Here is a 15,632-nt window from a genome sequence, read left to right as displayed (position 1 = left end):
AACAATGTACACCGTGTTTGCGGTGTAGACTTTCAGACTGTGTAATGAGGCCTATTAGCTGATTTTAAAGTAACTTGTGTGTATGTGCTTGCGTGTTTGTGCAGATTTAGCGTAGCTGAGGCTAGTCTAGTCGTGGTTAAAGAACAGAGGAAGTCCCCGTGATGTGCTCCACCACTGTCTGAGACCCAGACAGCTCCCGCAGTAAACACAGAGTTCAACATTCAAATGCACAATTACACACACACACACACACACACACACACACACACACACACACACACACACACACACACACACACACACGTAATTACAGCCTTGCTGCCAGCACTGATACCAAGCTCTATATTATGCTTTGTATGCACTTGTGAGGAGTGGGGTTTCCCTACTAAACACATGAAAACATATAGGTTTGGTATGTACGCCAAATCACAGATGTTTCTGTTGCACTGAAATCAAACTACAACGTGTGTGGGTTGCACTTCTTTTTTTAGTGTCCAGTGATTCAGTCTCTCGCTACTATCAGACAGACTGATCAGGATGCAGTAGCAGAGCATCTTGGCACTTTCACTCTTTCTCTCTCAGCAGATGCTTTTGTGTTTAGGCCTGTGCTTTACTGCACATGTTGATTATGATCTAATTCTAGCCATTTAACACTATTAGATGACAAATGGATGAAAGAACACGCTGTTTGTTGCAATTAAAGTTTCAATTTTCTTCTCCAATAAAGGTGAGTTAATTAAAAACTTATGTGCCAATAAGTGGATACTTACAGACAGATAGAAACCACTGTAGGTACTCTGATCCAAACCATCTATCTTGTAAAAGGCTTCCATCACACCACAATATGACAGTGGTGGTTATTCAGAATATTTCAATAGTTACGACAACGTTTTTACTCAAAGATGCAATGAGAAATAATAATTTGATGAGACAAATTTTGACCAAGCTCATCCTTGATTCTTAGAACAGATGTGCTAAGCATTGTACTGTTATGCTTCAATCTGGCTCCCTGCGTTTTGTGTGCTGTGGTGCAACTCATATTGTCTCTCTGAGGACATTATAGTGTTCTAAATTTAATCTCATGCTCTTCCCTTCACACAGTATGACTGTGAGATTAACAGGTGTGTTGTACAAAGCACAACACATCTAGGAGCACAAAAAAGAGAACTGAAATAGCAGACAATGACAGAGTGTCTGACAATAAGATAACAGGTAGAAAAAAATATGTTATTGCCTCACTCACAATAACTGTGCTAAAAACAGTGTTAGGGAATCTTGTCCTCTAACATAACATTGCAGCTACTGAGGTAACTATTACAACACTGCTATCAACAGCAAATGTATACAGATGGGGGTGGGCTGAACTGCTGCAACTGTCAGCACTGATTAATAACTGGACTCCAATGCTGATAGAAGACGACACAATATAACTACAGACTGAACTGACTGTGACTCACTGTCCTCTACAGACGGATGTTGGCAAAAATACAAACTCTCAAGGCCACAGTATAACTTGGTGTGGAAATTAAATTAATTTGCTTTGCCCAGACAAAAGGAAACACTGGACCACGTTTCTGAAGAGGACTGCTGTCGAACGCACGAATCCAGAGCTGCATAGACCAGTTCTCACTTTGTGACCATCTGAAACTGGTCAACATCACTTATTGGCTTTGTTACCTTGAAGAAAAGTGTTCATTAGCATTATTTGCATCTCTATCCTTACATGTTATCCTTAAATATTTCAAAACATGTCTAGGCTTGGTTTTCTAGGACAATTTTGCAAGTGATTACATAATACCTACTAGATGACAACAAAAATATTATGCCAAGATAATGTTATAATATAGACAACATCAATTAGAAATTAATTCTTAATTAATAATGTGATAATAATTCATTGTTAGATTCATCATTTTATTAGGAGATTCCTCTTGTGAATGCTGCTCAGGCTTCAAACAAAACAGTATGTGCAGGGTTCTCCTAATGTTCTTGGCATTTTCATTTTTCTATTCACTCCATTATTCAATTCCATAAGAAACCACTTAAACCTTCTTCGTAAACAAGAACATGAAACAGAAAATATGATGAGCTACTAAATGCTAGTGGTCAAGCACAGAGACAACACAGTTAGAAACAACATCACACACACTTCATTAAGTGGTTACGGCCACAACAAAAATAAGGATTAGCATTCCTTATCCTACAGACAAGAGCAGCAGAGGGAAAAAACTTCTTGGGTCAAATCCAGGTTAGCTTTCCAGGACATACAAAATCCAGACATGCACGACTTCCCAAACTTTTTCTTGCCAGGGAACCTACATTACATTGGGAAATCAAAAATAATATTTCTTTCCAGATTGGAGATATTTCATATTAATGTTGGACAGCCTTCAGTTGTTAACATCTATAAAGACAAAAATAAAATCAGAGTGCAGATTCTACAGCTCTGACGCATCCATATCACGTACCTTGATCTCTGATTTATGTAAATTGAGTTGATGCCAAAGCATTCTTCCTCGATTCCCTCAAAACAGATCTTTGCTATTACATTAAACTAAGCACCCCATTTCACTTCTCTTCATCCACTTTTGGACATGAGCTTCCACAGACATTTCCTGCTTCTCATAAAGGAAAATTGTGAATATTTAAACAATTATCTCACTTGCAAAGCATAATGAGTTGGTGCTTTTTGAAGGTGGTTGAATTGTGCCAGTCAAAGACTGAGAAAGACACAACACTTATTGAATATACAACCAAAACCATGCCTTCTCCAGGCATAGAGAAACAATTTGCTTTCTGTTAGCAGTGTCAACCCATGTTTTTACTGCGCCAACTCACTGGAGACAGGGATGAAGCAGAGAGAAATCTTCCCCAGGTTAAACCACTACCCATCAATGTCTGGAGTTACTCACTTTTTGATTATACTGTAGGTGGGTATGTGTGCCATACAGACCTCCAAGGCTTCTGATAGGTAGGTTGTGATGAGAGTCAATTTGTCAACTACTTCCAATGCATTTTTAATATAGATGGACATAGGGAGAGTAAAAACTGACTGTAGCAGTGCTAGTGCCACTGGTATGTTCAACATTTTATTACTGTGGACAAACCAAATCTTGCTCAGGCAGTATGTGTGGAGACTGGTAAGGTAACACAGGCTCTCATGAGGGGGACATGGTATGCACAGCACAACATGTACAGTATTTAATATGGAGCGAAGGCAGAGGGAGCAGAGAGTGAATCTGACCCTCTAACCAAAGCAATGTGAAGAGTTGTACTAAAAGGGCTGGAAATTGGAGGCCAAGCATGAGGAGGCAACTTGCCAAAACCAGACCTACATACAACTGTGAGTTCATGAACTTTCGACATTTACAAAATGTTTTCAAAAAGTTGTCTGGGTCTATATGTCCTTATACATATTTTTGCACAGGATACCAATATAAATTATAGAGCATCAACTGTAGTTAAAACTATATAATTTTTGTAGGGTACGTATGGTACATGGACATAATGATATATCAGTATCAGTGTCATGTGGAGAAAAGACCCCACCTCCTAAAGCTGGAGGCTGGAGATGGGGGTGTGGCGAGATGGCAATCTGCCAAGCCCACACTCCCATCTGCTTTCTGTGGCATGTTAGCCATTTCCTGAACCAGAGGAAGAGGCCAGGGGTCGCTGGCGGGAAACACACTCCTCCGTGAGGGCGGGGATTGAGGAGGAGGTAGAGAATTATGTAAAAGGAGGAGAGGATCTGGGGTTGATGTTGACAGGGCACAAGAGGCATTACAAAACAGGTGTGTGCTTGAAAATGAAAGTATGCCCAGGAAGGTAAGATGTTTTCACCATATAACTATTCATCATCTTTTCTTTTGTAATTCATGAGTGCACCCCTTCCACCTACCGTTCCCTTCACGGCTCTCTTTCTCACTAATGCAAATGTCCAACTCTTTCTATCAGGCTTCCATTTCCGCTTACTCCTTCTTCTACTACTACTACTGTTTCCCTCCATCTCTCACCACTACATAAACTTGGTCGCCAGTGGGTCCTTTGGGGTGATCACTCCTTGTAACGGCCTGTCGACACAGACCTCAGTTCAGGGAACATTCACAGCACACAGCCCCAGTGAAAACACTCCTCCTGCCACCGAGTCAAGTACATAGTTTCATAGGTGCACTTGTGGAGTGCAATGGTCATTCTGTTCTTGTCTTTTTGTAGGCCATAGCTTGAGGCCAATGGACAACAAAATGACCACATGTTGTAACTTTTCTCAGCAATGTGAAAAGCAAATATGAGAAGCTTTTCCCTCCTGCATCCCTTTTGGTTTCTTTGACCATTGTATTATTCATGGATTTAGTTTGAAATACCAGTGATTTGCATTTACATTTCTGAGACTGACAGAAAGTGAAAGGAGAGAAAAAATTCAGGTTGGAAGAAGAAGATTCACAAAGGTTGATACGTGGCTTACCCTAAAAGAGATAACTAAAATAAAGTAGCACTAGAAATGTGTGTTGGCCTATTTAAAGCCACATTTGGCTCAGTGATAGTGAGCAAGCCAGAAAAATCCCAATTCACAGAGGACTTTGTTCAGGAGTGCAAAACTATTTAGCAAACCCCATCTTCTAATACCCAAAATAGGAAGAATCTATGATTTGAGAAAGAAGGAATTCATATCAGTACGAGTTATGTTTCCCCCCTCCAAAATAAATCTCATATGCATACGTCCTGGTGAGGCCTGAGATACGGAATGTCTACAATCTCACTCCACAACATGTTTTGTTCACATGTAAAACAGCTCAAAAGCTTTATAGATGGGTGTTTCTGCACACAGTAAAGAGGCAACTCAATCTACATTCCTGAAACTCTTGTCAAAGCAGTTCCACACAGAGACATACTAGAGAGCAAATCCAGTATGCTGTTTCAGGTGGTGCGTGACCACATACACATATCCACACACACACATTTGTTTCTTAATGAGGCATAAATGTCATACCACAACACGTCACACTGCTCCACAGTGCTCCTGTTGACTTACAGATCATAATGTTGATTCCACTTTGGGTCCAGCGTATTTCTCACAGTATCCGTAGAGTGGCATTGTCCTGAGCCGTCCACCACCACTTTGGCAAAAGGGTCTGGCAACCCTGTAAAAAAAAAGACAGAGGCAAGTGAGAAGGCTTTGTTTGGCAACTGTACAAACCTAGTGAAGTCACCAATACCCAATACCCCTTTCATGAAGGAAAATGTGTGTGATGGTGTGTGCAACTGTAGATGTACACACTTCACTCTTAACCATAAAATCACACAGAATTACTTCACATAAGTACCTATTAAAGTTCCATTTCAGGTCTTTCCAAACACTCCCTCCCTCTCACTTTTTTGACTAATGGGGTAGTCTGCTAACTGCCGTTGAGCATTACATTTTATCCCCATCTCTACAGGAAACACCACAACCAAACAGTGTCATGAAACCAGGTCAGACTGCACATGCTGACACTTTCACCCTGACCACAGATGTAGGCTTTGCTGTGTCCAACTGAGAAGGCTATATGAATGAACACCATAGGAAGGTCACTGGCCTCACTGTGCAGGTGTCTTCTTGTATTGATCTTGGTCACCTCACTATTTCATATGCTTCCCGATATTCTAACTTGTCCAACCACTCCAAACATCGTGCAGGACATGCAGGTTAAACACAGTGTTTTGTGAGGTAAAATATTGCTCTTACTCTTCATCTGTGATAGTAATCACAAGATGGCGAGCAAATACTGTTGACAAAACCTTCTCCAAAGAATTCTGTGTCTGAAACATCTACTCAGCAAAGAGATGGAGTGCAAGTGCAGGCATATGTAGAACAAATGTAGAGCAGTTGTAGTCTGGTCGCTGCAATTGTGGCGACGCGTAGCAGCAGTCTCCTTTATTTGTTATTTTGCTTTGTTGTTTCTGTTTGTTTGATACTCCCTGCCAGGAGAAGGGGAATTTGTACAAGCTGTTGTCTGATCCATTGCCATCTTACGATCATGAAGGTTTTTTTTTGTGATACTGGTCTTTTTTTACGGCCATTTTTGGCCTGCAGGAGCACAACCATCCTCGCAGACTCAAGTGCAGCCGAGAATTTCTGAGAACCATGCACCATGTTATACATCTGGAAGGAAGGAAGGAATGTACCCCACTAGAACCAGGACTGTTCGAGTGAGGAAGAAGGGAAGGAAGGGAGGAGTGCTCCAGAGACTACGAGACAGATTATGCTCACTAATGTGCAGTATTTAAGGTATAAGATTGGATATGAGATTGGATCAGGAACCTAATAATACTGGTACAGTACAGGGAGGGGGCATGTGTTTATATGTAAAGACCTGCTGGTGTGAAACAGTGTGCAGCCAGGAGTTATTGAGTTATTAACTGTTTCTCTGTGCACTTTTTATCAAGAGCCAGGAGAATTTCTGCAATTATTTCATCACAGTTGTTTATATCCATCCTAAAGCAAACGTGGACAATACGTCAGCCATCATTAAAGTGATGCAGTGTTTACAGAGCATATCCCCTGATGCACCTAAGCTTTTTATGGAGGACTTTAATTGCTGCTCTGTGGATAAGTCCCCTCACTTTTTTCCAGCATGTTACCTGTCCTATGAGACACGTAAGATGCTGGACCTTTGTTATGGGACCATCAGGGGAACTGAAGCTCTGAAGCTTTTTGTCTTTCACTGCTTTCTCTAATGGTTTTGGTGACAAGTGGCAAAACCAACAGTGACGTTGGCGTTAACCTGTATTCTTGTGTTTACTTGTGTAAGTATTATATGTACTGTATGTGTATTGTATCGATCGCCATTCTCTTTATTTGAAAATAATTTTTTGGGGCATTTTTAGTTTTAGTCTTCATTGAATAAAGACCGCTGCAGAGAGAGACAGGACATTAAAGCTTTACTCAACTCTACAATTATATGGCAAGTTTTTACACAGTTTCTTATTCAGTTGGAAATCTGATACGGGATTCTCCTCACAGTGTTAATCTGTTTTTTCTCTGAGCATGCATGTGCATTTTAAATGTGTCAGAGTATATACCTCTGGGCACCGATACTTCACTCAAGCCAAACCTGTTCAGTCACCCTTATTCTTTCGTGGGACTTCCCTCTTTGTGTGTGTGTTAGACAAAAATGAACTCGCTTTTGTCTGCATCCATGGCTTCCAGGTTAATGGAGAACCAAACTACTAGCTAAACACCCAGCTACTGTTGCAATTTAGTGCTTTTACTGTGGCCACAACTGGCAATTAAGGTAAAAAATGTGAGTTGCTTAGGGATATTCTTTTGTGAAAAATGTCTCATAAGTGAAACTAAATTATACATCTCCTCTTACATTAATGCCAGCGGCAGAGGGTGGCCTCCTGTCCTGATCATCTAAACATAAGTTAGTGAAACGGCCTAAAGCAATAGTAAATTAGAAGCCACAAAGAAAACACACTTCCTCCTCCCTTGGATGACATCCAACAGTCAGCATTTAAATCTATGCATGTTTGTGCGATTTTTAACCCATCAAATTCCATTTTACTAATGTGTCGTGGCACTCTACAGTTTCTCTATATCCACATTAGCTTGTGTTCTAATAGAAAGCCAAAAATGGCTCAGCAGGGTCTACTTGTACCACTTACCAACATATTCAAGTCTCCTTATTTTCCTCCACTACAAAATTGGCAGGATTTGACATGCTATGTGATGTTTTTATGACAAAATGCAAAGTCAGATGTCTTCTTGACTACACTGTGAAGTTCGTGTTTATTCTCATGTAATTGCCACTCCTGACTACATACGGTGTAATTTCTGTCCAGTTTAATTCAAAGCTTTTTAATCAAGTCCTGTGCTTCTGTACCAGTGGATGTGATACCTATTGCTAGAAGTTAGGTTAGCGATGGGTCCCTGTGCGTGCCAGGCCTCCTGGTGTGTATAACTGACAGACAGCTCCTAAGGGACTTCATTTCAAGCATGGCTACAAAAGCCAGCAAGCTGCCACTGCTGACAAAGCCCATTCTAATGCACGAGGGAGGGAATGGGACAGGAATAGCACCATGTAAAAATAGACTCTACTTACGGAAGAAGTCTTTCTTTGCCAGGTTCTTTGCACACAGGACTGGAAGAGAAGACATACAGAGAGACGTTAATGACAGGTTAAAAATCAGATCAGATTAGACCTAGATTTAAAGAAAAAAATAGGCCAAAGAATGTTTGCACACAAAAATGTGGATGTCCCCAAATATAAATAGTCAGCTTTCAGTGGTATGTGATTTTTACACTGAATATTTACTCTAAGAAATTATGCAGTATTTCACATTTACTTTTGAAATAAAAAAACAAGCAGCACTCCAAGAGCATGTGATCTATTTATATAAAACACATCCGCAGTGGCAAATGTGTTTCAGTCTTTACTCATCATCAGTGTGTAAGGCAGCATGTTAGTGCATCATTAGCCTTCTGTCTGCTTATATAGCTGTTTTGCACTTTCTTTAGTCTTCACATCCTCACACACTGCTAGTGATATTACAAACTCTCAAAAAGATTCTACTATTTAATATCATTTGAAAAATGCAATAGTAACGTGTAAACGTGAGCAACATTTTGATTAGGCTAACTGTAACTCTGATAATATTTTTAGAAAAAGTCAAGCTAACTCAAAGATTTCATTATTTATACATTTCTGTCTTAGCTGTAAAACTTGACACAGTTTCCTTTGAGTAATCACTGATGTCTTTTTGCCAACATATTGGTTTGTCCATCCTCACTGTCCCGTCTCAGGCCAGGAGACCAGTTTTAAGAGGTTCTCCTTGTAAAATATTGAGTAGAAAAGCACTCTCTCCCGTATGAAGCAAGTCCCGAGGGGGGGGGGGGTTGCATCACAGACAACATACAATGGCTTTCAACAGAGACAGAGCAAGCAAAAGAGTTAGTCTGTGTTTGGGTTTGTCTGCTGTTGTCTTTTTTTATTTCCCTCCCTAAATGTCTCCCTCCTAGTGTGTTGGAGGGCCTAGGTGAACTGAAGCAGGCAGATGCTTTGTTTACAGCTGGCTAGACAATCCTGTGACAATTATAGAGCGAGACAAAGCAGGCAACGCATCAACAATTAAGAGCAGTGGCAGAGAAAGGTAATAAAAACCACAGTGAAGGTAATAAAAACCACAGTGAACTTTAAAGATGTAAAAGGGAGTTAAATAAACATCACGGACTGCCAGCAGACAGATCAACATCCTAATTACTTGTCTGATTAAATTAATTATAGGCAGTTCTAAGAGGTCTTGAAAAACTCACACACAATCTCTCTGCAAGTGCTTCCACACATCCATCTTCTATATTCAGTTCTTTCATCTTCTACATTCAGTTCTTTCTATTCACGGTCATGGGCAGGCACTTCCACTTCAAAATCAATACAGGCACAGGTGACCCCTCTCTCTTTTTTTTCCCAGCTGAATCATGGCCTTAGTCTCTGGGCAAAAGAGTAACTACCTCACTTAATCTTCAACTACAAGATTTATGTACAGGTTAAACAAAAGAAGTAGATATTCTGCAGCTCAATGTGCTTTATCTTGCATTATTTTCTGCCACTTCCCCTCTACCACTGTGTAATAAAGCAGAAATAAGGGTAAGTTTGTGTAGAGTTTCAGACGTCCTTATTTATTTAAGCATTGTGCCAATGACTAGACAAACAGCTAACTTAAACCTACATTATGAAAAGCGCTATTGCAATTTCAACTTTGTATGCTATAACGACAATTTATCACTAAGCTGGTTTCCCACATGAAAAGCTTTGTTGTTACTCCATCTTTCAAGCACATTAAAACACCTACGCCAAAACAGTGCTGTGCTGGAGACATCATGTACATGGATTACACAATAGATCATGTAAGAGTATGTGAACCTGCCACGAATGAGAAACAAGCACCACTTCAGAAAAAAATATGGACATGCCTGGGAAACCAACCTAGCATTACACCCATTCAATGTGGAGACCGTGACAGTGACCAAAATGACACAGTCAGACAAATCAGACAGAATCACACAACATGGGAACAGACGATCCCAACACAAACCAAATTACACCAACTGGCCCGACAGGATGAACACTAACCATCAGCTTGTCAGGGGAAATTACACTGCCAAAGTCGACAATATGGGCGCAGGCCAAATCGGAGGCAGCCAGAAAAGCCTCCTGTGGGATAAAACGGACACCATGTTGTCGGCAGACAGGAGAAAAACAGGAGAAAAAGAGGCCTGAAGTCTTGGCAGGACATTTGTGGACGGAGAATCCAACTCTGAGACAAAAATCAGCCAAAGTTTAAATGGGTCATCATCTTGGGCCTTATCCCTTGCCTTGAAGATATATGTATGAGCCTATTTTGTGCGCACGTATTCCAGGGTATTAGCAGCAGAGGTTTAGTGACAAACTCTATTCGATCTATTCGTTTGAAAATCTTATTTATTTTTTATTTTTTTAATCCTGCATGTTTTATATCCACATTTACCAGCTGGCATTCTTCTTCTTCCCAGCCTTTGCTGGCACCCTGGGGCATATCTTGGCATGTTATCGCCACCTGTTAATCAGTGGAATAGTGCGTCACCTGCATGTGCACTAACAAAACAGGGACCCAGCCATCGAAAACCAGCTTCATAGCACTACTAGAGGTCAACTCCATTGCGAACCTTTAATACTGCATACAGTTTCTTAGTCAGGACAAAATGCTGTGATTGAGTAAAAGCTTGATGCATAATGTGTAACAGGCAGACAAGTAGCATGGCTTTAGTTTATCTCTGATATAACCTGTAATAATCACAAGTTCCAGGCAATGGCCAACTAGCCCTAAACCGGAGTGTGTTATGGGTCAATTTCTTGAAGATATTCACTCACAGGGAGAAACCTGAATCTCATAATATGACAAGATTTAGCAAATCTTGGCTCAAGGCCCTAATTTTATGGAGTCTGAACAGAGATGGGCTTGAGAGTAGGTTTGTATAATCATAGTATAATAATCTCTAAGAAAAGGTTTTAACTCTAGCAAACTATATTCATTTGTCCAACTTTATGGCAAATCGTAGCACAGAGGACTCAATTGAATAGGCTCCAAAATATGCCCTAACTATCTGATCATCTGAATTGCCATTTTGTTTCACTTCATTCATTCAGTTCAACTGCTGATCATATAAGAGATGTTGGCTATGATTCAGAGGTCTGGACACTCCTTCAAAAAGTGTTTAAAAATGTTCTGTGACATTCAGCTAAAATGTTATTATTACTAAATTTTTGATTTTATCATAGCCGGTGTCAATGTATTCGCTGTGGGTGCTCACGATTGCTGAAAAGCCAACACTGGTAAGTAGCCACTAGGTTTGTGTGTACTGAGCACTAAGACTTGGCTCTCTGGTTACCAAACTATGCTAATGAAGATTAAGGGATTAACCTGCACACTGCTCCACTGTCTCAGCTACAATTACCACAGAGGGAAAAGCCTCTCTCATTGTCATCAACTGTGCTGCCAGGCACAGCAGGCTGCTGCTACTGATGATGATGAATAGGTTCAAAGGGGGCATACACTTAACAATGGAGCAATAATGACAGGCCAGTGTTTACAATGATAAAACTACCATTGAGGTTTTCATGATTTGTGAAGGCACAAAATTACGGTGAAAAAATGTTCAGATTCTTCTAAATTAGTGCTACAACAGCCTGTCTCACATAAAAAACAGATGACAAGGTACCGAGAGTGTATGCAACAACAAGGTGCACGGTGTAGCCACCTAGACATGTGTGTTATTAGCTTTAAGTGTTCTTTACACTTGGTTTTCTCTATTCAATGTTTAGCTAGTCAGCAGCACTGAGTCACTGTAGAGAAAGCATTGACGTCACTACTAGAGCAAAGTACAAAAAGAAATTAAAAAAAAACAGAAAAGTTGAAGAAAAGACATCAATTAACATAAGTCCTAATTACCACCTAAAACCTCACGAGTTGGAAGGTGAGAGTACTGCTTCTAAGAAAGAAAGAAATATTTTTTCAAGCCCTAGTTTCGCCCACCAAAATGAGTAGCAAGTAGTTTATAATGGTCTCCCTTTAATAGAGGAAATTATAGAGTTATAAAACAGTTATATTAACAAAGCAAAGCTGACCTATTGTACAATGTGGACTAAATACAATGTAATGTATTTGTAAAACTTGTTTTCAATAACCCTGTGTCACCGCCTAGATTCATACATGGTTGTAAGACCTTTTTTTGAAAACAAAAGGTGAAATGTTCAGAAAAACTCTTTGAGGTTTTGCAGCTAATCCTCCCCCCACGAAGTTTAATATCATTATACAGCAGCCCCACAGGGATTTTGATAAACATGCCTAAATATGTTGATAATCTTATTTGGGCTTATGCAGACTCTACCACTGTGGACCTTAGCATCAATGAGGAATCAAATCTCATCTCTGCGCCCTGTGGGGATCCAGCAGTGTTGAATAGCTGCCACGTGAGCTGGCAGGCTATGGTGACCCAGGGCTGGCAGAGGACCAGACTCATTCAGATCCTAACACGGAAAGCTAGGTCAACTAGGAATCAGTAAATGACCAGGAAGCCCTGGGGTGAAGCGGCCCTCTGTGTTGACTGTGTATAATCGTCCCCACCACAGACTCTCACTTTAACAGTAAGAGGAGAGACAGTAAATATGGCTACACACCAGTGTCCTGCAAACAAATAAGCAGAAGAGGAGATGACAACCATCCACCATCAACAGAGACTCTCCTAAAAATGATCTCTGATGACTTCTGTTAGATGAAAAGATTGCCATAAATTCCCAACCTTTTGGATGGACAAAGGAGGAAAAATGTTGTCTTATTTTAGCCCCTTTTTTAACAACACTATGGTTTCAAAACCAAAGGGCTATAAACAGCTGAGTCACATCCTAAAGTTACAATTAAACCTTTTAAATTTGGTTATCACTTCTAAGCAAACCCGTGACGATGAGTACCGTGTCAGCGACGTGGCCTCACGACTAAGTCCTCAACGGCTCTCTACCTTCTCTGGTGTTGATGCCACACTTCCAAAAAGGAGTCCAAATTACGTTCTCACAAACAAGACAAAGACAACGAATTTCAGTGCACCGATAATATGACGTATATTTCTTTAGTCAAATACGGCCCACATATTCCTCAGAATTTGGTCAAAATCTAATTGTGCTCACATTCCATGTCTGAGAGCATTTATTTAGGAGAAAATTCAGCTTCGAGAAGAGAAAAAAAACTATAAAGAGCTCACATTAACTTCCGTTTTTATCTGAATATTGCTGATTTAGTCATTCGACCACCCAAAGTTGCCCTCACCTTAAACCAAGCTGTGCTAGTAGTTAAAGGGTCAAAAAGGGGTCAACTCTGCTCCATTGTGTATTAAAAAGATTTGAAACAGCTGCTGTTTTGGGACCATATGTAGGTGAGTCACCCCATGCCACAGTCTGAAACAGGCCATAAATCAGTCACACCAAACCAAGCCTATCCATTTAAGCAACTAACATGCTAGGATAACGCCTTTACCACCGTCTGGTAGCTAAGGGAGATGGAGACAGACCGTGGCCTGTCATTGACCCAGACAATATACCCTTAGGCTTCAGAGGTCAACCACAGCTTCCCATGCCCAGGGGAACCGGTAGTATACCCTTCAAGGCAACACCTTTACTAAGCTTGCAAACCAGAATTTCAAGACAATAAAAAAAGAACACATGAAAGAAACAAATTTTGATGTCTTGGTACCTCGAATATGTCAATCACCAGCGGGGCGTAAAATCAGTGCCATATGATGAGTACAAGGCTACAAATGACTCATAAATAAATGACAGTTAAATATGTTTCAAAGATCTAATTAGCTTTATGTGTGAATATCGTGCTCATCCTGTGGCCTCATGTTAACAGACAGGACACCAAACAGAACAGCTATTCCCTGTCAAATGGGTAAATAATAACAATTCAACACAACACAGTTGGGCTCAGCAGAAATTTCTATTTACATATAATTTAATATAATAATATGCAATCATTACATTTTGTAATATGAAAAATCCCTCTGCAATAGGACTTTTTTTATATAAATATAAATACAGCCCCAGTAATGTCACACTGCAATTTACGTAAATCACTGCTCAAATATGTATGATAATTGTGTATTACAAAAAGCAAGAACAAAATGTGCACAATGTACCTCAGACCACAAAGAGAGGCAGTTTGAGGGGCGGGACCTTTGTATCGTCTCTGTGTCTGATTTCAACAAAAGTCAGGCTGAAGGTTGGCGTTAGTTCTGGTCAAAAGGTGAAAGGTCGTAAAAAGACAGAGGCAGTGGGGTGTCGGGGGATTCCCATTTGTTTTCTCAAGGGAGTCTCCAAGTCACCATTTGCACTGGTTATTTAACGCCTCTGTTCGTTGATAAAAGGGGGTAGGAGGTGGGATGAGTCTGATGTTCAAATCCTTTAAACCCAAACAGGGCACTCTGTTTGGAAACTGCATCACAGTTTGATGGATAAAGTTATTTTTGGTTGATACATATGTACGAAATGAATCCATTTTAAACAAGAACATATGCTGCTGTAAATGCTGTCCCAACACACTGATGAAGACACATAATTCTGAGTGGTGTGACTCATTCATTCATGGTGGTATTATTCACGCTGAAGAAGAGATGAGAGCTGTGACAGTTGTGTGCAAATTTGCAGCAAAGGTGCGAAGCTTCACAGCTTAATTTTAATCATAAGATATTGGTTACTTCTAGAAAAATGAATTGTATATTAGGAAACTTATTTTGTTGATGATGGTTGATGTTGTGACTACACACAGGAGTTTGAATGGTGATAAAGCTTGATCAAATTGCCTGAAGATCCAGGCACTGTAAAATAATTGTGGAAAAATAATATTGTATTTGTTAAGAAAGAGGGTGACAAGACAAAGGACATGAGCTGTATTCAAGTTCACAAAAGTGTATGATTTGCACTGTACAGTCCACTGAACCACCAGCATGCCTCTAGCCTCTTGCACTCTGTTAACATTACCAAACCACAGAGTTGGGTTGCTCTGTCCTAGACAAAGGGTTTGTGGTCAGTAACTCTAGTAGACGATAGCGTGATTGTGCACTGCCAACTCCACGGTCAAGCACAGCCATTTTGTGGTCCATTTGTTCAATTAATTCTCCAGCAGCACTACAAGGACGGGACAGTGAAGCCATGCTGCATTAGCATCCAGTTTCAGAGCTTGGATGCTGACCCTGTTATGAAGAACACTGTTTTGTAGTAGTGGATCTTTTTATTTCTTCTTCAGTTTAGTGCAGATTTGGTTCTAGTGCGGCTGGTGTATAAGGACAAGTTGAGATAAAAGGATTCGTTTTGTTATCAGAAATCAGTTTAATGGGATTGCACAGGTGTATGTAATGAAGTCCAATGGACAATGACACATTGCACACATGTACATTGGATGGCTGTGTTCATCAGCTCCAAAAGGCGCTGCACAGCAGGAATACAATGCAGCTGCTTCCAGTGGACATTATGTTATGTTACACATGTCTTAATGTAAGCCGAGCGCGCCAATTTTCACATTTTGTATTTTCCACCTGCAATACAGCATAACATATTGCAGCCAACAAC

At 40.3% G+C, this 15,632-nt stretch overlaps 1 protein-coding gene across 1 annotated transcript in view; it reads right to left on the bottom strand.

Moving 5' to 3' along the window:
- LOC139290153 (E3 ubiquitin-protein ligase SMURF2-like) overlaps positions 1 to 15,632 on the bottom strand; it is a 59,056-nt gene that overhangs the window by 25,748 nt on the left and 17,676 nt on the right. The window contains exons 2-3 of the mRNA XM_070911850.1: positions 8,082 to 8,120; positions 5,030 to 5,138 (exon numbers count right to left, since the gene is read on the bottom strand). Coding sequence (XP_070767951.1) covers positions 5,030 to 5,138; positions 8,082 to 8,120 — 148 coding nt within the window. The remainder of the gene's footprint in view (positions 1 to 5,029; positions 5,139 to 8,081; positions 8,121 to 15,632) is intronic.

Source organism: Enoplosus armatus, chromosome 2 (assembly GCF_043641665.1).
Source record: "Enoplosus armatus isolate fEnoArm2 chromosome 2, fEnoArm2.hap1, whole genome shotgun sequence".
Lineage (NCBI taxonomy): Eukaryota > Metazoa > Chordata > Actinopteri > Centrarchiformes > Enoplosidae > Enoplosus > Enoplosus armatus.
Note: the sequence above shows the minus strand (reverse complement) of the source record. Positions and strands in the feature narration are given on the sequence as shown.